The 26,199-nt window shown below is 35.6% G+C and overlaps 1 protein-coding gene across 2 annotated transcripts in view; it reads right to left on the bottom strand.

The window, feature by feature from the left end:
- Nucleotides 1–9,390, bottom strand: part of LOC145685833 (uncharacterized) — a 210,576-nt gene extending 201,186 nt beyond the window's left edge. The window contains exon 1 of one of the 2 annotated variants that reach the window (XM_081758424.1): nt 9,278–9,390. Coding sequence is in view for 1 of the 2 variants with exons in the window: in XM_081758423.1 (XP_081614549.1) it covers nt 8,971–9,019 (49 nt within the window). In the remaining variant the exon portion in view is untranslated. The other variant, XM_081758423.1, reaches the window with a different exon arrangement.
- Nucleotides 9,391–26,199: the final 16,809 nt, after the last annotated feature.

Here is a 26,199-nt window from a genome sequence, read left to right as displayed (position 1 = left end):
TATTTTTAATAATGTTTTTTTTAAATATTTCATTTTTTAGTTGCTGATAGATACTTGTTATTTAATTAATTCCAGAACCTTTTAAATAGGTTTTAAAACTAAAAAGTGTAAATTTACTCTTTTTGTGGGGGATACAGAGAGAAAGAGAGAGATAGGGAACGGAAAGGCAAAAATATATTTAGGGGAACAATTCATCCAGAATTAAAAGGTGTCCCCTTTTTCCTAGTTGACGATTTGGTCACCCTAATCTAACCCGTCTTCATTCGCTAACGCTCGCTCCGCAATGCTGTCTGAATTTAATGCTGGTAACGTAATTTAACGTATGAAAGCATAAAACAACCGCATCGGAATAGAATATCGCAAAAAAGTAGGTGCAAAAGTTGGCCCCCTGTGCTAAAGAACAGGCAAAATTAGCAAAGAACTAATTTACAAATGATGAAAAGGAACCATTTGGTAAAGTAATTTAGAATTATGTAGAAATATAGATGAAGTACTATTAATAAACCCAAAACCACCATTAGTAATAGACGTCGGTCTGTCTCCTCTCTCTGACTCGAATTTCTGAAGATGTACTCGGACTTCCTTTACATGTGAATTAACGTATGGAATTTCAAGAAATAGGTAGAATGAAAGGTCGTGTATGGCAATGTTACTTGCTAAAATATAAAGATAAGTAAGTATCTTGCAAATTTTGTGAGCATAAATATGTATGCGCAAATGTTGATAAATTGTTGAGACATGTATCTTCTAGCATTTATCCATCTAATTGGTTTATAACATCTATAAATTTAATGTGTTTATAATATCAGTAATAGAGTCATGTTGAGCAAATACACTTAGGCCTACATATAAATTTAAACTGTTACTATATAATTTTTTTCGCACATATTTAATTGATAGAACATATTGTAAATAAATATACATTTATACGTACTCTCTAAATATAATAAAGTGTTAATAAAGTAACATAGTACCGTTCAGAATATACATTTTAAAGAATCCTCTGCCGATAACAGTGATCATATGCTGTGATATAAAAATTAATTCAACTTTAAAATCATAATATAGTAATAGAATGCAATTTTCTTTCTGATTAAACATAAATTCCCGGATAAATTCCCATTTTGGGAATCTTCCCGGGAACATTCCCGAAAAATATCTTCCTGGGAATTTACCCATCACTAGCCCCATAGTGATGAATAGCAGTGTTGCCGGGTGCATCTAAGTACAAATTTTATCACGATAATTTCAGTTTCTTTTTCATTGTTTTCAGGAATTGCATATTGTTTTCCAAACCATAAAAATTTTACTTGGTGCTTTCTTTTATCTACTAACAGTTCCCGTAAATTGAGTATTGCCCGAATACTCTGTAGCTTCACCATGGATAATGTCTATATATGCACATGTTTCTTAATAAAAATTAGTTCCTAGCATGTAATATTTTTTTTACATAAAGCATAATTGTGCACGTTAATGCATAGTAAGTTATTAAATAAATCAAGTGAATAAGAAAATAGTTTTTGTGCATGAGTTATGTTTATAATGCATATTTTAGCAGTCTCAACCCGTTACTCGATGCCATTGGGTTAACTTGTACAAGTTGTTATAATTGCGGGTACGGCAGGGCAAACCTGGTGGAAAATCGCAGGAAATGCGTAGGCTATTTGAAAGGCGTTAAGCAGCGGTGTGAATTCAGATACAGAATCTCTTACGGCATATTTAAGAAAACATGCAATAAGAAAGTATTTTTTGATTACTTTTATCCACCAAATTTGTTAGTATTACTCGATTGTTATTCATGACACGAGACTTGACGGAAACGTAAATTATTTACTTATACTCAGACTCCATTTATGAGAATAACTCGTCTTTTATAACTTCTGTAAGATTCCTTAACCTATAGAAAAGTATCATGCAAAAGATGAGTGGAACAGAATACCGTATATGTTTATAACTCAGTTTCTGACATGGTGAATTCATCCTTACTCTTAATCTATACCATTGCTTGCATGTTGTACATCTATCACTTCTGTTTAGTGCAGTGTTGGGTACGTTACTTGTAAAAGTGTAACGCGTTACAAATTACTTTACTTTTTCTTAAAATATAAAGCGTTACTTGCCCCAAAAAGTAACGCGTTACTTTAGATCCGAAACTTTAAATATGTAAAAAAATATATATATATATTACTTCAATTTTCAGTACTACTATTACTACCGCTATTATTATTATTATTATTATTATTATTATTATTATTATTATTATTATTATTATTATTATTATTATTATTATTATTATTATTATTATTATTATTATTATTATTGCACTTCTGAATCGCTTTATATAATTGCAGGGACAATTTTTTACTTGTCATATGAACATTTTCATATAATGTAACATTGATAAAATGTCATACTACGTTACTCGTAGGGATGGGTACGAGCGAATTTGAGCGAGCTTTCTTTGAAACTCAATTCGACTAGAAACATACATCTTTGAGCTTGACCCGAGAACTCGGCTCGAAAAATTTCCTCCAACTCGACTCGAATTGGGGTCGAGTTTCGAGTCGAGTCGAGGCAAATCCGGTATGTAGTTTCGAGTATATAATACCCACTATAGAATATATCTGTGCATATAATAAGTCAGGGAGGAACACTAAGCAGCTTCGTAGCTCAATGAAATTTTCTCACTAGAAGCAATGTCTTAAATATATATATGAAAAAGCAATGAAAGACTTCTTTGTCCAGTTGTGTGGGAATGAAGCAATTCCCACTGAAAAAAGAACTTACATGCGTCGCAGAATAAAGTATAAATCGAGAAAATAGTCACTGTCTTTACGAAATATACAGAGCGTCCACAAAAAATACTTCTATAACCTGGTGGCGGTTATACGAGCAGTGTCCCCTTTCGTGACAAACACTAAAAGTATTCCATATTACTGCTTAGCTTCTTATGGCTTCTTATGGCTTTCGTTTTTCACTGTAATCAGGCCATGATTTCAAGACGAGTTAAAACAAACGAGCCATTTATCAAACTCGACTGGACTCGAAACTCGACGCGAAAAACTGAATCGGCTCGGAACTTGACTCGAGAATATTACCTTTGACTTGACTCAAAACTCGACTTGAATTCGAGTCGAGTCGAGTTTAATCTTGACTCGTGCTCATCCTCATGCGTTAGAAAAAATGGTTGCTTATTATTATTGTGCTAAACTAATAATAATAATGTTGTTATGTTAATTAAAAATACAGAATATAGAGAAACATTACACTACAACTAATAAAATGAGAACACATTAACTGGGGGAGATTCAAAACTTGCCAGTAACTCTAAAATCGATACATGCTTTTTAAAGCTAGTTTCAAACTATAATCAACGGGACTCTAGAATAAGGAAACTGATCTGAAAGAACTCCAATAGTACATACCATCAGCAGACTATTTTCTAGTAATAAAGTCGGCCTGCTCATCAGAACAGTTTATTCATATTAACCCCTTATTGTATATCGTTAATTATGGCACCCTAGTTGTTGATATTTTCCGCCGGGGCACTTCAGACACTTTACTTTTAAACATTGTCCACCATCATCCTCAGCTCTTAAGAAAAAAGTATTCTTTCAAATGTTCGAACGGTAAAATATTTTCGTTCTCTATCTTTATAAAAACAACACCAATCAAAGTACAAGAGACTACCGGTATCATTGCACTCCTAGTTCACTCACTGAGTATATTGATTTGGAGCTGTCAAAATCTACGACAAAATCTTCCAGGTGCTTGCAATCAGTACACGTGATTTCCCTGAGGCTGTCCTCATCTTCCAAAAACAGCAAGTGGCACTACGAACTTATCTGTTTCTCTGTGTGTCAATGACTGTTGGTCACTGACATACGTAGTTCATGCTCGTAGTTACAGGAACGAAATATTTGTTTCCGAAAAAAAATGTACATATATTGTAGTTACTTATCCGAAATGTAACGCGAAAAAAGTAACGCAAACTAGGTACGTTACTTAAAAATTTGTAACGCGTTACCGTTACAGTTACTTTGGAAAACTGTAGCACGTTACTAGGAAACGTTACTTAAAAAGTAACGCGTTACTTGCGTTACGTTACTTCCCAAGACTGGTTTAGTGTGTGTGTCATTAGTTAAATTAACAAGGTTTTTTAAAAATTTTTTGACTATTTTATTTAAACTCATTTTTAACTTAAATTTTTGCTCTCTGGTACGTGGGGTTCCTGGCTCTATCCCAGCTCGGTGGCCTAGGTTTGTGATGGACAAGATCATGTCCGTGGATATTCTCAGTCTCTCCCGTCTCCTCCCACATTATAATTTCACGAGTTTTTTTAAATAGGCCTATGTATGTGTTACTTAGTAAGAGGGAGGTATGTAAAAATAAATAAATTCCAGATAATTATGATTAAGAGTAATTGTATTATCTTTCTCTTCTAAAATATACTGGCACATAAGTGAGTGCAAAGATTCTTGATACTTTCTGTATCAATTTACCCTTAATTCACAGGTACAACGGACCTTGATACGCGATGGTTGGCAGAATTTTCTGTTATTGCAAGATTGTTTTCTCATAGTCAAACGTCCAGATTTACAATAATTCATCGAATTGAACCAATAAATTTTACTTCATTTTTCTTGCCTGAAGCACTCCCAAAGAGATTCTGCAAATTTAATTTCTTATGCCGCATGCCCAAACAATTGCGCGCACATTCATTATGAGTGTGGAAACTAATTTGCCCATCCAGAAAACAAGCAATAACCTATGCCTGGTTACCACTATAACAAAGAATTGTATGTAATCCGCAGCAGGGCAGAGTGAAATTGATGGGCACAGAAGCGAGTGCGTTCGTAGAAAGCAGGTAAGAAGCGATGGTAAACTATTTAGTGCTTAAAGTTCTACTCTCTAGTGCGTGGGGTCCATGATTGTATCCCAGCTCAGGCCAAGAGAATTTTCTGGTGACTCGAGGTCCTATCGTTTCCTCCCACTTTCTTCATTAACCAATTCGTTCATTTCTCATCATCACTGTCTCCCTTAACCTCGGTGATAAACGTAAGACGTTAAATTAGCTACTTCATTTCATATTTCACTAACTTTCTGGTATAAATGTATTCTATCTTTCCTGTAATATTTTACATCCTTTTCGCCACCCGAAGTAATAAAGGCACTGAAGGTCTAAGCAATAAGGGCACTCACAGCTGATATATTAATTATTTTGTTAGGTTTGTTACCTTAAGTTGGTTTCTACCTACAGACTGGAAATGATAAAGAGATCTATAATTTGACCCAAATATTCCCTGTGTGTTAAATCGCTTCGCTCGTATAACAACATGCATAAAATAAAAGGGAATGCTTATGTATGTGTTAGATTATTGCTTGAAATCATTTTGATTCTAAATAGAATTCTCATAAACATGCTATTACTGCTGTTACATTAAGAAATTTTGAAATTAACCTGTAGTGGAAAAAAGGAACTACAGTTAAAATTCCACTATTCACCTAGAAAAATGAGTCCGACTAAGTTGATGATGTCACACTCATGTTTTGCGTTGTGCTATAGCCTGTCTTTCTCGGCAGCCTCGACCTTTTGTCTTAGCAGAAAGGCGTGAAAGCATACGTAACGTGTTCTACAATGCCTCTAGGCTTGAAAAAACAATAAAAATGAAGTAAAAATGCTGTAGTAGTGCTTTTTTAGTTAGTCGAATAATGAAGATACTGCCCTATCATATAAAAATATACGATAGAATTTTAAAAGTTTAATATTATAGGTTCATGTCTTTTATAACCTCCCCACTGGAAAGACACGCGAACAAGCAAATAAATTATTCGATAACCAATGATGAACAAAATGGCGTCATATAGTGCAATCAGCATCGTGAAGCATTTAGAAATGCACTTGAATTCAGCATATTTAAGTATAAAAGCCCTCATACCCGACACTTTTCAACTTGAAGATCTAACACTTAAGGTTTAATCTTGGTGCTGTGAGAAACTAGATTTCTCAGAATGTAAAGTTTCTACCATATATGAAAAAAACTAGAAGTAAAAGTAGCAATATCTTTCCAAAAATCAAATAACTAAACATTAATAGACTAGCAGAAAAAATATTTCCGGAATCCACAACTAAAGTTCCATTTCGTGATCCCGCATTCATACACAAAGGAAAGTTAAGAGATTCCTTGCAGTACGGAACATATCATTTTAAAGCATTTCCAGTCTACAGCGTTGTCCGAAAGAGGGCGTACCCCTAATTTGTGTTTTCTGACGGTTTTAGGTCTTACCCAAATTTGTTTAGTAACATTGCTTAGCATTGTCTGGCAACATTGCTATCCATGTTCATTTGTTTTCTGCTTGGTTTGCAGTGAGGGAGTAATTAAAACTGGATTGGAAGAGGTTGTGCATCTTCACCAGCTCCCTTTGTCTGCCCTCCAAGAAGACCCGATCTCAGACACCATACAATGCTCTCTTCGGCTTCACAAAGCAACAAGTAAGAAATACTCGATATAACACAGCTGTGGAACACGCCTTCACCTTCGTGACTCAGGAGTATCTCCGTAAAACATGTGCGAAAACTTGGCGCAGGATTCAACTAAACTTATATTACGACATGGATGGTGATCATACCGATGTTTATGACTCTTTAAGACTTCAAGGTAACTGGGTATAGACATTCTACCATAACTAACACTACACTGTTGAAACTAAAAGGGGTACAACCACTTGCGGACCACCCTGTAGTAAGAATTCTTTCCTTTGTATGCTGTGTTCCTAATGATTTTTCGTGCACAGTAAGAATAGCCATCAAATTTTAAAAATATATATTTTACTTCAATTTTTGTGCTCTTAGGGCAATAGTTTCTCTGTAACTTTGGAGAAGGAGAATTCAGATGTGTGTTTGGTTGCAGACAATGGTCTAAGAAGGCATATATGAGGATTTTAAGACAAATTGGATTCAAATTATGCCAAATATTGTATATTCATAAAAAGTACATATAACAATAAAAATACATATAAAAATCGATAGAAGTCTATTCATAAAATACATGACGGACCTACAAGAGCATTAGAGGGCCCAGAACCGGCGCCCTTACCTAAGACATTTTGCACTGTTATATAATTAGGCCTATGTTTAGCAGAAGGGGTCCAGCTCTTTTCTCTAAAACGTTACAATTTTGGTAATTTCTGTTCACATTAGGTTAGTTTAGGGTAGTTTACGTAAGTTTAGGTTAGGTTCGGTTAGTTTATGTTATATTAGTATATGGGTCCAGCATAATTTTCCAAAAAATGATAGAATTTCGCTTATTTCTACTAATATTAGGTTAGTTCTGGTTAGCTTAGGTTACTTTAAGTTAGGTTAGGTTAGATTTGGTTACGTTCTGTTACGTCTAAGTACTTGCATCATTCATTTCTCCTGTAAATTTTGTGTTTTTACGTGCTTCTGGACCATTTATACTGAACATACTCCTTTAATTAGCATATGTCTAAATAATTTCATAGATTTACAATATGCGTCCAAAATAATGTGATCCTTTACGGCTACAATTATTAGTCCAGAAAAATGCAATAAAACCTATCGTGCAAAAAACTAACCAGTGCGGAAAACATCAACCAACCCGTTTTAAATGGCCACTAAAGTGCACGAATGCTACCAAATTGAGTCAGGTTAGGAACACAGCAGGTGGCCATGCGCACTTTTATAGGTTAGAGCACTTGTCAGGATTTGTCACTTGTAAACATAAAATGCACGTTTCCCACTTTGTGCACAAACACTCTCCGGGAGGAAATTAAGGGTTAAGTTTAGAGTTGCCCCTCCGTTTTTTTATTTTAAAAAAGAAATAGGAAAATTTATAGGCGAAATGAGGTAAGAAATTATGATTTGGAGTTCTTATGTGATGTTTAGGTGTGTAAGTTTGGTAGTAAAGTTATGTTTAATACGAGGATAGTTGTGTGGAAGTTGGTACTATTTGCAAGAGGCGGAAGATTTCATGATTCAGCAGCATGCCCATTTTGTGTCGAGAACAGAACGCAACGATCCCCTGAGGGGCTTCTAACCCGTTCCTACTACTACTACTACTCCTACCCTTATTCCTACTGCTACTACTACTCCTATTGCATCTTTGGATTGTGTACAGCCGCTCCCCCCAGTGATTTTTAACGAATCATAGTGATTCTAACGATTCATATTAGTGCATAATGAATCGAAATTGCATGTTATAAAGATTCAAGATGTAAATCTTGTGGTAAGGAAGATTTAGTATAAGTAGTAATAGTAGTAGCAGCAGCGGAAGTAGTAGTAGTAGTAGTAGTGGCAGTAGTGGTAGTAGCAATAGTAGTAGTAGTAGTGTTAGTAGTAGGAATAGGTTAGAAGCCCCGCAGTGGTTGGTTGGGTTCTGTTCTCGATATAAGTAGTAGTAGTAGCAGTAGTAGTAGTAGTAGTACAGTAGTAGTACTAGTAGTAGCAGCAGCAGCAGTAGTAGTAGTAGTAACAGTAGTAGTAGTAGTAGTGATTGTTCCTGTTCCGGTGACAACGAACTGGGAGGAGCGGGCTATACACAAGCCGCACCTTTTAATGTTTTTACTGCTTTTTTGTAGGTTTTAGGAAACTAAAGGGACAACTCTAGACTTTAGTCGAAATTAATGTTACATGGATCTCTTTCAAATGCACTCACTCATCTCAACCATAGTATAAGACTTGTCATGGTTTGACACACAACTTTACATTCGTAAACATAAAATACTAATTTCCTACATTATGCAGAAATGCTCCTCCAGTTGAAATAAATATCTTGGACAGTCCTCTTTCATATGCACTCACTTACTTTAACTGTGGTATTTCCACTTTTATTTACTAGCTATACTCGATTTCCACCTGATTTTTTCCTATGAGTTCAAAGAAAAATGTAGCAAAACAGTAATGGTAAAAAAAGGTTTTAAAAAATCAGTTATCTTTATCTGATCACTTACCTGAAGGTGGTAAAAGGTAAAGAATGAACAAATAGCTTATAATCTTCATTGTAACCGTATTTGCGACACATAAATTAAGAATTTTAACAAAATACAACTAGCTTCGTTTGTTTGTTCCGTTTTTCATTCAACTATTGCATTCTCACAGGTAAACTATTTATATTTGTTTCTGAAGATAATTGCTTATTCTTAATTTTCATTAAGACAACAGCAACAATGGTAAATAGGATTACTACATACGTTACGACGAATAGTAATTGTTACTGCTATGCAAACACACAAAACCACGGTATATAAAATAACCTACACAAAACAATGAACGCCCAGAAGCATCTGTGAACCAATCTATGAACGGCAAACAACAAATTCAAATTACGGGTTTTTAAACATAGACTAATAATATAGTATAAGAGGTTTCAGCTGTTCTTCCCACTGAAACTGTGCAGAGTATATGGATTATACGAGTAATGACACGGCAGCCATTTTGTGGATAGGGGTCTTTTATATGCCTATGTGCAAATTGTATAAATCTTCTCCTTCCTTCGTTTGAAATTTCATAAAACCATTTATCATTCATTTCGTATTAATTCATAGAAAACTGCAACAATTAGTTTTCAAAAACTAATAGAAAACCATACCAGTTTGCGAAAATATTTTGCATGGTTTTATATCCATGATTTTAAATAATGTATTTATAAGTGTTCAAATTAAATATTCTACATTGCCATAAATAGTTCGATTCGTGTAGGTTGAATATAACCCGGCACACATATATTTAAAGAATTCGTTTCTGAAAAATCATTTAAACCATTAGTGATTTCCTACTTTTACGAGGTAGTCTTTCATCAGTGAATAGCAGCATAGGCGCCGACTTTGGGGGGGCAGGGCACTTTTGCTCCCCTCCCCAATATTTAAAGGTGGGGTCCTCGCCCCCCCAATATAATCCATTCAGGAAGAATTACCAAAGAGGAGCAAGAATTTCTGTCGTAAATTACGTCGTGCCTTTAATTCAATATTAGGAACAGCCTTCTTATTTGATAAAAAAACACCGTTTTCAAATCGTCGTTTAACCTGTTTAGGATTTCCACTTTTTGAGGTAAATTTTAGACTTTCACTCAAACAGCTACTGCTTCCTTACTATTTATCGCAGGATCGTGGTTCATACCTTGTTTTTCTCAGAATAGATATACTTTCCGATGGTACCACTCTCTTGCCCGCATTATACACGAGAAATAAGAAAATTAAAGAAAGAAAAAAACGAGATTTTTCGAAAAAAAAAACGAAATTTTTGTGCCCCTCTGGCCCGGGCCTGGGTTCACGTAGGGATCTGAATCTTTAAAAAAACTTGTTTTATACATAATATGTGCGCAAAATTTCGTTCTTGTATCTTGAAAACAGGTCGGAAGAAATTTTTGAAAGTCTGAAGGTGACCCATCTTTTCATATATGTATATAAATAGAGGAAGTTCGGGTATTATGGAATAGTCGGATAATATGTAATACCTTATTAGCTCGCCTGTGATGTGTTGCTTCCAAGCGGAGAGGAAAGAAACTACTACCTCACGTCCCCATGATGCTCTACAGTCAGTCTTCATATGATTGTGACATTCGTTGTGTTGGTAGACGTGAAAATCTGATTTCTTATTCAGGAATACTTTTACAGGTAAGTGGTTTACTACCTGTATTTTCCTATTGAAATGTAATAGAACAACAATTCGGTAGTTTGATAAGCGCCATTTTTATATACGCCTTCGAATGCGTTTAACAGCTCTTTCGTTTCCAAGCTGGCGTGGAGGGCAATATGGAATACCCGCAAGAAGAGCATGGTATTCCGTATTCCGTATGGTACTCCGAAAAAATATCTATCGGTATTGGGCAATTAAACATACATTTATGATGACAACAATGCTAAGTGTATTTTTTATTACAGCAAATTGTCTGATGATACAAGGGGTGAGCTTGGGTCCAGCGTTCATCATGTTTAATGTGAGCACTCAATGACTGTGCCGATCCTGAAGCAGAGCATTATATTTATGACTTTTGCAAGTAATCACAATCAGTTATGGCTTGGTGTTCAGAATTTTCATATATTGTCACTATATTCATTATGTGTTCAACAGAAAACTTTTTTCTTTTTTATATAGCATTTGTATTCCATATTACCCGACTATTTCATATTACCCTCCAAAGTTGTTTCTTTACAAATTATACATTTTACCCACCCCTGTAACGAAACTTCTTTATCAAGATATGCATAAATAAAGCCAAATATGTAAGGCCTATACTTGTTTTCCTTTTTGTTTCAATGTGCAATTATTAACTGAGTTACAAGCGAAACAAAAATGGTATTCCATAATACCCGAACTTCCTCTATATATACCTAGGTATAAAATATTTTTAAAAAAATGTACTGAGTCATTCCTATTTAGCATAGAGTCATGGTTCAAACGTCATTTTCTTCAGAAGCCCTTTCCAATGGTATCACTCACATGTCCGTATCATACACCTAAACCAGATAATTAGGAAAAAACTCGGAAGTATTTTTGCAAATCCAACCAAAACATTTTGCCCCTCTGGCCTAGGCCTGGGTTGACGTAGAGATCTGAATTTTTTTTCTGAAAATACATTGTTATGTATTATCTGTCAGAAAAGTAAATGTATATCTATTTTTCGAGTCTGGCATTCCTGCGCTCCATCTGTGGAGAGTATGAGAATTAAATCAATCAAATGTTTACTGAGGGACAAAAAGAAAAGTTTAATCTGAATAAGGCATTGCAGAGGGACACAACCTGAAAATACAAATAGTGCATAACGTAAATAAAGTACGACACAGAAAGAGAAAATCAGAAACAGCTGTTAAACGGAGAAAAAAGAGAAAGAATTATCGAAGTGGGAACATAAAACACAAATACAACAAATACGCCGACAACTAAACATTCAACACGCACTGATCTTGGTATAGTGGTTAAGGTGCTGGCTTACAAATGCAAAGGATGCGAGTTCGAATCGCCGTCAAGCACGTTTTTAAAAATTTTTGTTAATAATACACACAGCTCATGAGAGATGGTAAAAGAGCAATTCGTAGCAATTATTATTGGTAATGTTTAGTACTGATAATACTTCTTGTCTTTGCGTATTGCTTTTATTCTTTTCTTCATTTCGAAAGAGAAGAATATTCCAACAAATGCCACCAAAATTCCTCTTATTTTGAATGTAAACGCCATTTGCAATTAGTAAAGAATAAAAATCGAACGTTTCGACGTAGCTGCAAAAAGTAAAAAGAAAAACATGCAAGTGGAGGAATTCGAATCCATACTCTTGGTTATTAAAATACAATTTCTACATGTCTTACACTTCTCGACCCCGTTTCTACGTTAGCAAGTAAGAGGCTTGTGTTTAGGTTAGGCTCGTCAATACATTTTGCAAAGAGGCCCGGCTTAGTTCTCACGCAGCACAGGTGCGAGAAGGGAGAAGGAAGCAAAACATTTTTTCTCTCTCCCTCTGTGTGTCTATTTATCTATCTATCTGTATATATACTTGTGAATGCCATAACCACCCTAATTTTCAGCGGATTGAAACGAAACTTGGCACAAACATTAATTGTTGAAATATCTTGATGAGTTCGTTAAACAGAATAATCAGATGAAAATGTTCAAAATGGCGGCTCTTTAAACTCTTAAAAAGTTCCAAGGGAACCAAATTTCGCCCATAAATAGGTGTTCAGAAAGTTTGAGTAACTTTTCCTCTTTGACTGAAATATTTGTATGCAGGGACTTATCCTCTCTTATTGAAATATTAAACCCGATTAATCGCCTAAAGAAGGTTCACGCCCTTCCCCTACGGTCAGTTTTTTTTTTTTTTTTTTTTTTTTGCAGGAGGAGGGTTATTTTCGTATCGGAACAAGGTGATTGTTAGTGATCATATGAAATTACACATTGGAACTCGCATGGACGGCGCGAAAAGCCAGTCACCATAGGATACCATACACCATAGGCTCATGTGCTAGCCACTAGACCAGCGAGGAGGACACCGCTCACCCCCTGTGTTGTTAGGGATTACCACAACTGTATTGCCAGCTATCACTTCTGTGGGTTGTATACTATGATCACATGTTCCTTCTTTGCTGGAAGAGTTAAACCTACATTCTATGTAGTACATGAGGTATTTAAGACCTACATGCTCTTCATATAATGTAATAAAAGGGCCATGCTGGGAATAAGAATAAGAACATTCCTTGGACAAAACGGAAACTATTGGCATCAGAAATATTTATCTACGAGGCATGCGCAGTAGTATATTTCAGAATATTTACTGTTTAGTTCAGTAAACGAAGAAATGGGTATAAAAAAGCAAATATGTTGTGTCAACAAGATCGACCAGAATTGACAGAGGCGGAATCAGATGTGTAGTAAAGTAATACAACAACTTGGTTAAATTGATAATTGGTTCTGTATCCTGTAGAATATCGTATCACAACTTTACGGGAGAGCAGAGAAAGATTTACTAACGCTATCATTTAGTAAGCTTTAGTAACACGATCATATAGACACAAATGGATGTAACTGTGAGTACTACAACTTGGATTTAACGAAAGCCGTTTAGATATTCAGTGGTTTGCAGGGTCGTATAAGACACAAACAGATAAGACACAATATAATTCTACATACCTTAGCTTCCAGTAGCTAGATACATGCAATTTCTGGTTAGATACTGAAACTCCTGTCGGATTTTAATACATGACGTATTGCAGGATACAAAATGCTTTGCATTACTTGTTTCTTTGTAGACAGCTACTAGCTTAGTTCTGAAAGGTTGTGTATAAGCTAGGGATAGCCAATTCCGGAATTATTACTTTCCGTACTCCCGAAAGTAAAACCAGACAAATTCCGGAATTCTGAAAATTCCAATTTTGGAATAATTCCGGAATTCGGAATTAGAAATTTCTGATTTCGTTAACATTCCGGAATTTGGAGAAAAATCGACACCGGTAGAGAAATCCAGAAACAGCAGGTAAAGGGAGAAAAAAGAGTAGAAATTTGTAAGTGGAAACATAAAATTCAAATACGAATTCGACACGACTCGAGTTCAATTCGAGTCGAGTTAGAGGTAATTTTCTTGAGTTGAGTTCCGAGCCAAGTCGCTGTTTTCGAGGTCGAGTTTCGAGTTGAGTCTTGTTTGATAATGGCTCGCTCACTCGTTCAGCTCGTTTTAACTCGTTTTGAAATAATGGCCTGATTAGACTGGAATGTAAAAGCCATGAGAAATGTAACCAGTAACGTGGAATACTTTTAGTGTTGCGCATGACAGGGGTGAATCTCGTCTCGTAATTTTAGTGCATCTCGTGAAGCAATTTTAGTGTATCTCGTCTTGTCTAGATAACGAGAAGGCAAGAGGTTTTATTTTATTATTATTACGAGACAGCCTCAAATTTCGTAATCACCAATATAAGTATATATTGTAGTTCTTACAATCAAGGCTGAGACCTGCACGGTCTTATTCTTGAGCCCGAGCAGAAGACTAACCCGGGTAGCGATATCAACCAGCTTGAGCCGATGACCTGAGCCGGCCCAGTTGGAACGAGCCATCGGCTCAGCTTAACTGAGTCGACGGCTAGAGCTTTCTCGGTTGGGATTGGTCACCTACTCGGCTCATGTGAACCGGTTCGAGCCAGCTAAGTTGAAACTAGTCCATTGGCATGGTTCGACTCAGCTCAACTAAGCCGATGGCTCAAATTGGCTCGGTTGGGTGAGCTGTTGGGTCGGCTCACTTTTCGGTTCGCTTCGATAGTGAATGAGCTGTAAGCCGAGCCGTTGAGGAGCCTGAACCCGATCCCAGCTGTTTTGAACATGTTTGGCTGAAGCCTATAACTTTGAACAATTTTTGGCTCGAGCCCGAATACTTGCTCTTTCGGAACTCAAACCCAGAACGTGGCCGATGTTCTTGCCTCCTGAAGACTTCTCGACGACCGAGATCGACAGTCAATTACCTTTTAGAATTTAGATACAAACCGCATATCTTTTAAAGATTATATACAGTGTTGGTATAATAATAATAATAATAATAATAATAATAATAATAATAATAATAATAATAATAATTATTATTATTATTATTATTATTATTATTATAATGGCGTTAAAAGTTTTATACTTGCTCTAAAATTTGGCAAAACTTACTTAAAACTAGAGATTTCGGGGAAAGGGTTCCGTACCTTCAAGACACACCTATGCAATTACCCGAATTTTAAACTCGAGCTTTCCATTGAAGTTTCATGTAGACAGTATTCTACTGTATGTTTTAAGGAAAATAACTGTAATAAATATAACTGAATATCACGCAACAGTAAGGCATATAATAAACTAATTTTTAGGATATGCAGAGGTAAATATAAAAGCTTTGCTACAAAAATACCTACACAGACCATAATTCAATGAGCTCTGAAATACAATGTAACGAAATAGCCTATGAGATTCAGTCTACAGAGCAATTGTTACTTAAAGAATGGACATACACTATTTCGAGAATCGAGACAAAACGGGAAATGTTTACGATACTTTTCGTCTCGTCTCGATTCTCATCTCCTAAGCGAGACGAAAATTTTGAGTTAGCCTCGTCCCGTCTCGAATGTAAAATGTTAATTCTCATGTTATTTTGTTTGTTTTAGAAACAAGATTAGAAATTCCTCTTCTCGTGAACAACACTAAACCAAACCGAAATATTCTTTCCAAATGTCACGTTTCTGCTTGTAATGGTATGACCTGAGCGATAATTGGCTCCTAGCTTTTAATCTTCTAAGATATTTTTAGAGATAATAATAATTATTATTAGTTTATTATTATTACTATTATTATTCCTGAAGATTTGATAGTTCAAGTATTGAAACATCCGAGTATTCAAATATCTGAATATAATAAAACGTATGTCGTCGCCGATCAATCCCCATCAAAAATCCTAAATAAAAAAAATTGCGACGTGCATTCGCACAAGCACCTTGACAACTAAACCGCGATCGCTACGCGGCAAACGATTCGTCTTTAGTCTGGTTACGTTAGGTTTTTTTGTCTCCGCTTGCAAACTTGTATGTTATATTTCTTCGATTCAAAATGTCTTTCGTATTTCTTTTTATGATGTCGGCAAAGTTCTTAAACCGTTGTTGTTCTTAAACCGTAGGTTCACAAGTTTGATTTTTCTCCACACGAAACTACAAATATGACAGATTGAATTCTCATACTCTCCATTTCTTTCAAAGCAGTCGCCATTACCTGGTCAAAAACTTATTTCCGCCACGAAATTAAGTTAAACTCCGGAATTCAGAAGAATTTCGGAAGACGGAAACAATCCGGAATGTAGAAAATACCGGAATTGAGAAAAACTATGGATTTCGAAAAATCCAAATTTTTCCGAATTTCGGAATTATTCCAAAATCGGAATTTTCAGAATTGCGAAATTTGTCCGGTTTTACTTTCGGGAGTACGGAAAATAAAAATTCCGGGATTGGCTATCCCTAGTTTATACACAACCTTTCAAAACACTAAGGTAGTAGCTGTCTACAAAGAAACAGGTAATGCAAAGCATTTTGTACCCTGCAATACGTCATGTATTAAAATCCGACAGGCGTTTCAGTATCTAACCAGAAACTGCATATATCTAGCTACTGGAAGCTAAGGTATAAAGAATTATATTGTGTCTTATCTGTTTGTGTCTTATACAACCCTGCAAAACCACTGAATATCTAAACGGCTTTCGTTAAATCCAAGTTGTAGTACTCACAGTTACATCCATTTGTGTCTATATGATCGTGTTACTAAAGCTTACTAAATGATAGCGTTAGTAAATCTTTCTCTGCTCTCCCGTAAAGTTGTGATACGATCTTCTACAGGATACAGAACCAATTATCAATTTAACCAAGTTGTTGTATTACTACACATCTGATTCCGCCTCTGTCAATTCTGGTTGATCTCGTTGACACAACATATTTGCTTTTTTATACCCATTTCTTCGTTTACTGAACTAAACAGTAAATATTCTGAAATATACTACTGCGCATGCCTCGTAGATAAATATTTCTGATGCCAATAGTTTCCGTTTTGTCCAAGGAATGTTCTTTTTCTTATTCCCAGCATGGCCCTTTTATTACATTATATGAAGAGCATGTAGGTCTTAAATACCTCATGTACTACATAGAATGTAGGTTTAACTCTTCCAGCAAAGAAGGAACATGTGATCATAGTATACAACCCACAGAAGTGATAGCTGGCAATACAGTTGTGGTAATCCCTAACAACACAGGGGATGAGCGGTGTCCTCCCCGCTGGTCTAGTGGCTAGCACGTGAGCCTATGGTGTATGGTATCCCGGGTTCCATTCCCAGCGGGAGAGTATTTATTATTTTAACTGTCCTTGATGTTTCTGTGTTTGTGTTCCTGTCGTTATAAGTTATTAGAAAAAGCAAGTTAAACGGTGAAGCAAGTAAAATTAGCAAAAAGTAAGTTACTGAAACACGTTCAGTGAGTCAGTTAAAAAAAAAGTGGACCAAGCTCTGGCATTTCGCGCCGTGCATGCGAGTTCGAATCTATCTCGGCTTGATTTTTTTATCCATTTTTGAGAAAGTATTGTTTCTTTTTGCTACAGGTATTCACTGTTTTCGTATTTTTTGCCGCCCTTCACAGTTAAAGTAGATCCAGGACCAACGTCTGGGGAGGGGGGCGGTGGGTTGTCATACTGCTACTTTTAAGGGCTCCAAACTTTTGGATGGGTTTTGTTTGTATATATAAAAAAGAAAGGTTTCTCTTTGGGGGGCGATCGCCACGATCGTCCCCCTTGTATACGCTCCTGCGTAATGAAAAGACGCTGTTGATAATAATAATAATAATAATAATAATAATAATAATAATAATAATAATAATAATAATAATAATAATAATAATATGAAATATTACTAGCTAACTCGTGTCTGTATTTCGACAATATAATTTTATATTATTATGTAAAAATAAGTAGGGCTGGCTGCCCCCCCCCTAATTTTTCGATGCGCCTTATGGGTCCACGGTGTCCAACGTTGGTTTCATCCCATTACCACCTCCTGTTCTCTCGATATAAGTTATCGACCTTTTGCCTAAAGAAAGCTCTGACGTGGCCCCATGACTCCCCATGACAATGACTCTTCGTTCATTTTGTATTGAAATCGCTTATTTTTGTGAGTACTATGAGTGCATATTGTCCAACGTTACTCCCATCACTCTATAATTTCCCGTTCTCTCGATATAAATTGCTAATATTTTGTTTGTAAGGGAGATATGGCGTTACAATCATTACGTTTGAAGAAGAATTGAGTAAAATATTGCCTTGCCACAAACAACACCTATTATTATTATTATTATTATTATTATTATTATTATTATTATTATTAACAATAATAATAATAATAATAATATTAATTTTATTATTATTGTTTTACTTACCACTAATGTTGCCTACCTTTATTTGCAATGCAATGTGTTACTAAAAACCAAATCAAATAATACTCCTCGCCATTCACGCTCCCGAACTCCAAATACATGATTTACAGATCTCTGTGTTAGGGGAAAGCACATTTATTATATTATTCTTTCAAATAACACGTTTCACTAGTTACTTCACTTTCAATATGTAATTTTATATCATCACTAACAATCATCTTGTTCCGATACGAAAATAACCCTCCTCCTGCAAAAAAATTTTTAGTTAGACCGTAGTTGAAGAGCGTGAACCTTCTTTAGGCGATTAATCGGGTCCAATATTTCAATAAAAGAGAATAAGTCATGCATACAAATATTTCAGTCAAAGAGGAAAAGTTACTCAAACTTTCTGAATACCTATTTATGGGCGAAATTTGGTTCCTTTGGAACTTTTTAAGAGTTTGAAGGGCCGCCATTTTGAACATTTTCATCTGATTATTCTGGTTAACGAACTCATCAAGATATTTCAACAATTAATGTTTGTGCCAAGTTTCGTCTCAATCCGCTGAAAATTAGGGTGGTTATGGCATTCACAAGTATATATACAGATAGATAGATAAATGCACACATAGAGGGAGAGAGAAAAAATGTTTTTGCTCCCTTCTCCCTTCTCGCACCTCTGCTGCGTGAGAACTAAACCGGGCCTCTTTGCAAAATGTATTGACCAGCCTAACCTAAACACAAGCCTCTTACTTGCTAACGTAGAAACGGGGTCGAGAAGTGTAAGACATGTAGAAATTATATTTTAATAACCAAGAGTATGGATTCGAATCCTCCATTTGTATGTTTTTCTTTTTACTTTTTGCAGCTACGTCGAAACGTTCGATTTTTATTCTTTACTAATTGCAAATGGCGTTTACATTCAAAATAAGAGGAATTTTGGTGGCATTTGTTGGAATATTCTTTTCTTTCGAAATGAAGAAAAGAATAAAAGCAATACGCAAAGACAAGAAGTATTATCAGTACTAAACATTACCAATAATAATTGCTACGAATTGCTCTTTTACCATCTCTCATGAGCTGTGTGTATTATTAACAAAAATTTTTAAAAACGTCCTTGACGGCGACTCGAACTAGCATCCTTTGCATTTGTAAGCCAGCATCTTAACCACTACACCAAGATCAGTGCGTGTTGAATGTTTTGTTGTCGGCGTATTTGTTGTATTTGTGTTTTATGTTCCCACTTCGATAATTCTTTCTCTTTTTTTTCCGTTTAACAGCTGTTTCTGATTTTCTCTTTCTGTGTCGTACTTTATTTACGTTATGCACTATTTGTATTTTCAGGTTGTGTCCCTCTGCAATGCCTTATTCAGATTAAACTTTTCTTTTTGCCCCTCAGTAAACATTTGATTGATTTAATTCTCATACTCTCCATGGATGGAGCGCAGGAATGCCAGACTCGAAAAATAGGTGTACATTTACTTTTCTCACAGATAATACATAATACGTGTGCAAAATTCCAATCTTGTATCTTAAAAACAAAGGGCAGAAAAATGTTGAATTTAGGATCTCTCTTTATACACATACATACGTATATACTTATTATAAAAATTTACTGCGTCATTACTATTTAGGCTAGAGTCATTGCTTAGACGTTATTTTCTTTAGTATAACAAGCCCTTTCCAACGGCGCCACACACATGTACGTATCGTATTCCTGAACAGAAAAATCGGGAAAACTATTTTTTTTTCTAAGAAATCAGCCCCTCGGAACATTTGCGGCCCTCGTGCCCGGACTCGGCTTCTCGTAGTAAAGTTCCACTTGTAAACATAAAATACAGTTTGTGCACACTGTGGAGAAATACATTGCCAGATTGGCTACCTAGCAGTTTAGGTTGGCTAGGTTTCACGCTCGTTAATATTTAATAATTCTATAAATCTCAAAAAGATGTGTCATAACCTTGATAAATACGCGTCATTTCCACACTACCCCTACCACTACTAAATCATAACAAGTGTACTCTCCACCAAATAGTACCTTCCGCCGATACATCCAGTGCCGTTTACATCAGAAACATCCTACAAACAACAACCCCCTTCTTAACTTCAACTATTCCCATTCACAAATTAAACTAAACTCTCCAATTCACCCGGTAAATTTCCTAAATTGCACTCACTAATGCAACCTATCTTTAGTTAAATATACTAAGGAAAGATTTAATGAAAAAGTCAGTAAAAATGCAATGAATTTAGAATGAAACCTATTGTAAATCTCTGTTATTATTTTTAAGAATTACAGTTAGGAATGCGCACGAGTCGAGACACGCTTTGTAAAATTCAAGACGAGTCGAGACAAACGTATTACTCGACTCGAATTTTCGAGTGAAGACACGAGTCGAGTTGAGACAGCTCGTAAAATTCTCAACTCGACTCGAATGTCTCGAAAATCTTTCGATAATTTTTACTATTATTTTGAAGAAAGTACTCGCTCAGAAACACTCGGCACAAGAATTTCGGAAACTGCAGCACTTGTCAAGTGTTCGAGGAGTGCTGTGGTGAGTGACTTCAACAAGTGGCGAAACCAAGGGGAAACGACGTCCAAAGGTTAAGGGGTTGGACGCCCCCCGCATCATTACATATGTCGGACGCGTCGTGGGTTGGGCAAACTGGTAAAACATGACAGGCAGCGAACTGCGTCGAAACTAACATCGGAGTTTAATGCTGGGCAAAATACAAGTGTGTCTGAACTAGCGTTGTAAAATTTCCGGAAATTTCGAAACTGTTGGTAAAAGAACAGTTTTTTCGATTTCTTTCCGGAAAAATCGGAAACATAGGAAAAAAATTTAAAATGTTTAGGTTAATTGTGCTAGTAATGTTATCCTTTTTTTAAACACGTGAAAAATGTAAGTTCAAAAATTTCAATATTGTGAATATTAAAAAATAGCACTATAAAATAAAACTATTCCAATTATTATGTGTATTAAAATACTAGATTTACTGATATATATATATCAGGTGTTTGTTTCATGGCCAAATGATAAGAAAACGAAGGATAATTATTTCTCCAGTCTAAGATGGATCTTCATTGTTTGAGAGTTTTTTTCCCAATGAACTCCGTATATCACTGACATAATTAATTGCGTTTTTGTAATTTAATTACTTATTACATAATGCATGCAAAAAGAAAGAAAACACTGGTCAAATATGATTTAGAAATTCCAACCACAAGTGGGCTCAAATCTTGCAAATTGTGCGAGATATTGAAAAAAAATAATCCAAAACATTTTCCCTTTTTGATACCCCTTGCCGATTTTTATGAAGGCGTCCTTCACTTCTATCTGTAAAAGAACATGTATAGATATGAGGAATGACAAGGAGATTCATGCTCATATGTGAATGATGCGCTGTGTAGAGACCACAGTTTCAGCTTGTTGAAAATTAATAGTCTACACTTATATCTGTTATGTCGTTTATTCGTGGATGAGCATTAATTACAGAACTTACAGTTACATACATTAATTACAGTTACATATAAGCCTACCAACATAAAGTGTTCTTTTGCAAGAAATAGGTCTCTTGAATGAAACTGAGTTCTCAATATCCTCTTTGGTCTGGTGAAGTTTTGTTAATTTTAACTAAATTACTTCTTAAGAGAAAGAGCAGTAGGCAAATTTCACTAATACTCATGCAATAAAACATATAAATACTAATATTTAATATTTTAATATAGAAACTTATATAAACTTTATGTACAAAATCCAGTTTGTAAACAAATACATGTTTTCTAGTGCGACAGATTATCTATTACAATTAAAATGATATTGACTATGTTTCAAACTTAATAACTCTTGAATCATCAGACCGACCTCGATAAAATTTTCAACATAGATGAGGTTCGAGATGGTTTTTATCGTTTCACTTTGAATGTGGAACTTGAGGGAAGGGGAGAGGGGAAAATGGCAGATATTAGTGTCGAATCGATAGTTTTCGGGGTCGCTGAGATGAACAGTGACACTTCCGGCCGTTAAAATCAAAATTCAGTCCCATTAATACTCTAAGGGGGGATGTTGACATGTAAAGTTAATTGAAATTTACCGATATTGATGTCGAATTCATAGTTTTGGTGCTCCTAAAGTTCATTGGTGACACTTTTGGTGTCCTTTGTGTCCAAAATGAAACGTATTCTCCCCATGCGAAGAACAGGTATTCTGCTAGTCTGTAATAATAACGAATGAAGCTTCACATACTCAACCCTTTAATATATTTCTCGCTGCTCAAATTTACTCACTTGTGCAATATATGTGTATATGTAAATAAGATCATCTCTCTTTTTGTTATTCGAAAAATATACAAAGAATAAAGAGTGATTTTACCAGAAATTAGAAAAAAAGTATAATTAAAACCTGTTGCTTTAAGTATTTTTCCGTCAGCGAAATACATTGTTTACACAGTAGGACGTCGATAATCCGAACGTCAAAAATCCGAACACGGTCCCTAGAAGCCTTTTATATTTTGTCTTAATAGAACGCTAACGATAAACAAAGAAACAGTATATATATTGTTTTCTCTTAGGTCTATGTTTTAAGTGTGACTTAAAAGAACAGTGTAATTTAGTGTACCAGCAGGTTCCTCAGAAACATTAAATGTATGTAGCCTTACCTACGGTATTGTAATTACTGTATGTACTGAATAACCACTGTGTCGATAGAAGAACATACCGTACAGTATATGTAAGCCTGTAAGCCTAAATGGCATTTTCTTGGTCATTTTCGAAAATCCGAATAATTTGATAATCCGAACTACCTGTGGTCCCAATTAGTTCGGATTTTCTACTTTCTACTGTATATGCTGGACATGTTAAAGCAAGTAAAATGACTAGCATCAGGCCAAGAAATAGTTTTTAAACTATATTTTCTTGTTTTTGCCAATATTTACGAACAAATGATTTTTTTTCTAATGGATTCAAAATTTCCCAAAATTTTACATAGAACAAGGAATAGATCTCTATAAAATATATGTTTGATTTAACATATTATCTAAAATGATTCTGTCCCCGTTATTTTAACACTTCCCTGCCATCAAGGAGGAACTTCATAAGATTCCTCAAGGTATTTTTAATGCGTCTATACTAATTAAGCTAACTAGGATTATATTTTAGTTTCTTTTGTAGCTATAACTCCATTCTATCACGGTGCTAACTTTGAAGCGTTTGGATGAGTTGTGCACAAAATTTCCCTATTCTATAATACAAAAACATAAGTGCTCAATTATCTTAACTCCAAATAGCAAATATAAAATAATTTTAATTTTGAGAGCATAATATAGCCTAATAAAGTATCCGAAAATTTCAATTCTACCCAAATTTTCCGTATTTTTCCAAGTTCGGTGAAACCGTAAAAAACTGTTTTTTTTAAACCCAAAATTTCTGTTTTTTTCATAGACCTTTATAACACTAGTCTGAACACACTGTGCACCGAACACTCCTAACAATAGGCCTCCGTAGCCGACGACCCATTCATGTGCGAATCTTAACACCACGATATCGGCAACTACGACTGAAATGAGCACGTGACCATGGTCACTGGACCTTGGCATAGTGACAGAGCATTACATTGTCTGACGAATTCCGATAGCTTCTTCATCACGACGGTGGCAGGGTGCTAATCCGTCGTATTCCAAGGGAACAGCTGCTTGACACCTGTACTGCGGGACGGAGACAAGCTGGCTGCGGCTTAATTATTATCTAGGGAACATTCACGTGAGCGCCTATGTGTCTAGTGGAGCTCGAGCAAGGCACCATGACAGCCGAGGCTTATCGCACACTTCTTGCAGACTACGCACACCCCTTCATGACGACCATGTTTCCCAATGATTGTGGCATTTTTCGACAAGATAATGCACTATATCAGAAAATAAGAAGTGTGATGGAGTGCTTCGAGAAACGCAGGAGCGAGTTCCAAGTGATGTGTTGGCCCCCAACTCGCCGGATCTGAACCCAATCAAATATATCTGGGATGAGATTGAACATGACGTCAGGGCGCATTGCCCCCCTCCCCGGAATTTATGGGAATTAGATGACCTGTGTGTGCATATGTGGTGTCAACTCTCTCCAGTGACCTACAAAGGATCATTGCATGCATGCCAAGACGTGTCGCCGTAGTTGTCCGTGCCAAAGTTCGACATACGGACAATTAGGTGGGTAGTCATAAGGTCTGGCTAATATGTGCGTATATTTTAACTCGTATATTTTGTCTCGATTCGAATTCGAGTCGAGACTGAGACTGTCGGGTGAAGACAGAAAAATATTTTCGAGTCGAGACAACATTTTCTCGAAACTAGTCGAGACAGGCTTAAATCTCGACTCTACTTGACTCGTGCGCCTCCCTAAATACAGTTTGTTAATTTAATGTATGAAATAGTATTACAGAACACTGAACGGATCTGAACCTCATTTTGAACATCTGACAAGTTTGCATAACATATGCAAAATTTTAAACAGGGGACAAACTAACATTTTTTCATTCAAAAGTATCCTATATTTGAAGGACTACAAACTTTATTTTACAGAAATATGAACATGTCAACTATCTTGATTAAAATCAATAGTTTTCAAGTTCATCTCTTGCTGTAGATGGATTCATGTCATGAGATTTGAAAATACATACAAACTTTTCTGTGTGTAAATGTACTGATGCAACAGAGGAATGGTAAACATTTCTTTTATATTTTTTACTAGCAGCGTTCACCCCGCTTCGCTGCGGTCACCCCGGAACGCAATAAACTTTGTTACTTAGATAATTTTTACTTTTTCGCTTTCAAGTGATATGATAAAAACCATAGAAGATTGCAGTAAATCTTAACATTATATCGCCTGTCATTTATGTTAACCCGCCCCGCTTCGCTGCGGTCATCCCGGTGCTGGCATATTGTAAAAGTGTCTGTAAAAATAAGCAAATCAATTAAAAAATTTTAAACAGAAGATTCAAGCTATTTTCCGCTGTATATCGCCTGTCATTTATGTTAACCCGCCGAGTGACACGGTCATGCGGGTTGCATATAAATACGTTTATTTTTACCTATGATGAACTAATAACAAAGGATTTGTACGTTATGGACACTTGAATGGTCAATTATCTCAAGACACTGGTAATTAAAAATTAAAGTGTTATGATAAAAACCATCTAGGGTCCAAATCCTAATAACCCCCCAAAAATGAAAGAAATTGGTTCAGCCGTATTAGCGTGATGAGCGGACAAAGGATTTTGTACGTTCTCTTTTATATATATAGATTTCATTGTAAATGAAAGTTCATAAAACCATTTTTACATATTGTAATCGCTGATAGCTTGTACGTCGACATATTCAATACTTCGTATCATTGTGTATGTGTACAAAGTAATTTCGAAGAAGGCCCGTAGTCAACCAAAAAATGTAGGGGGGGAGATCCAAGCATATGATAGTTCATCATCATATTATAGTTCATTTGCAAGCCCACCGTGAAAATTTTAGGGGGGCAGCAAAAATTTCAAGGGGCCGGCTCCCCCTAGACACTCCTGGATAGGGGCCTGTTTCGAAGGAAAACAATGGATTGTGTTTCTCCATCTTCTCCGATTTGTTAGGTATTTTGTTTACATATTTTAGAATTTACTACAGTGGGAATATGTTTCAGATGCACTGATTGGTAGAAAGGTTGTTTCAGGCTTTTTTATTTTTTAATTTTATTTTCCGTAAGAAAGAGTGAAGTGACATTACTCATGTATCATGTCTATGTACTCTGAAACTGTGGAGACTGTG

This window comes from Thermobia domestica, chromosome 5 (assembly GCF_964235325.1).
Source record: "Thermobia domestica chromosome 5, izTheDome1.hap1.1, whole genome shotgun sequence".
NCBI classification, from domain to species: Eukaryota; Metazoa; Arthropoda; class Insecta; order Zygentoma; family Lepismatidae; genus Thermobia; species Thermobia domestica.
The sequence above is the reverse complement of the archived record's forward strand: the minus strand, read 5'-3'. Positions and strand labels throughout refer to the sequence as shown.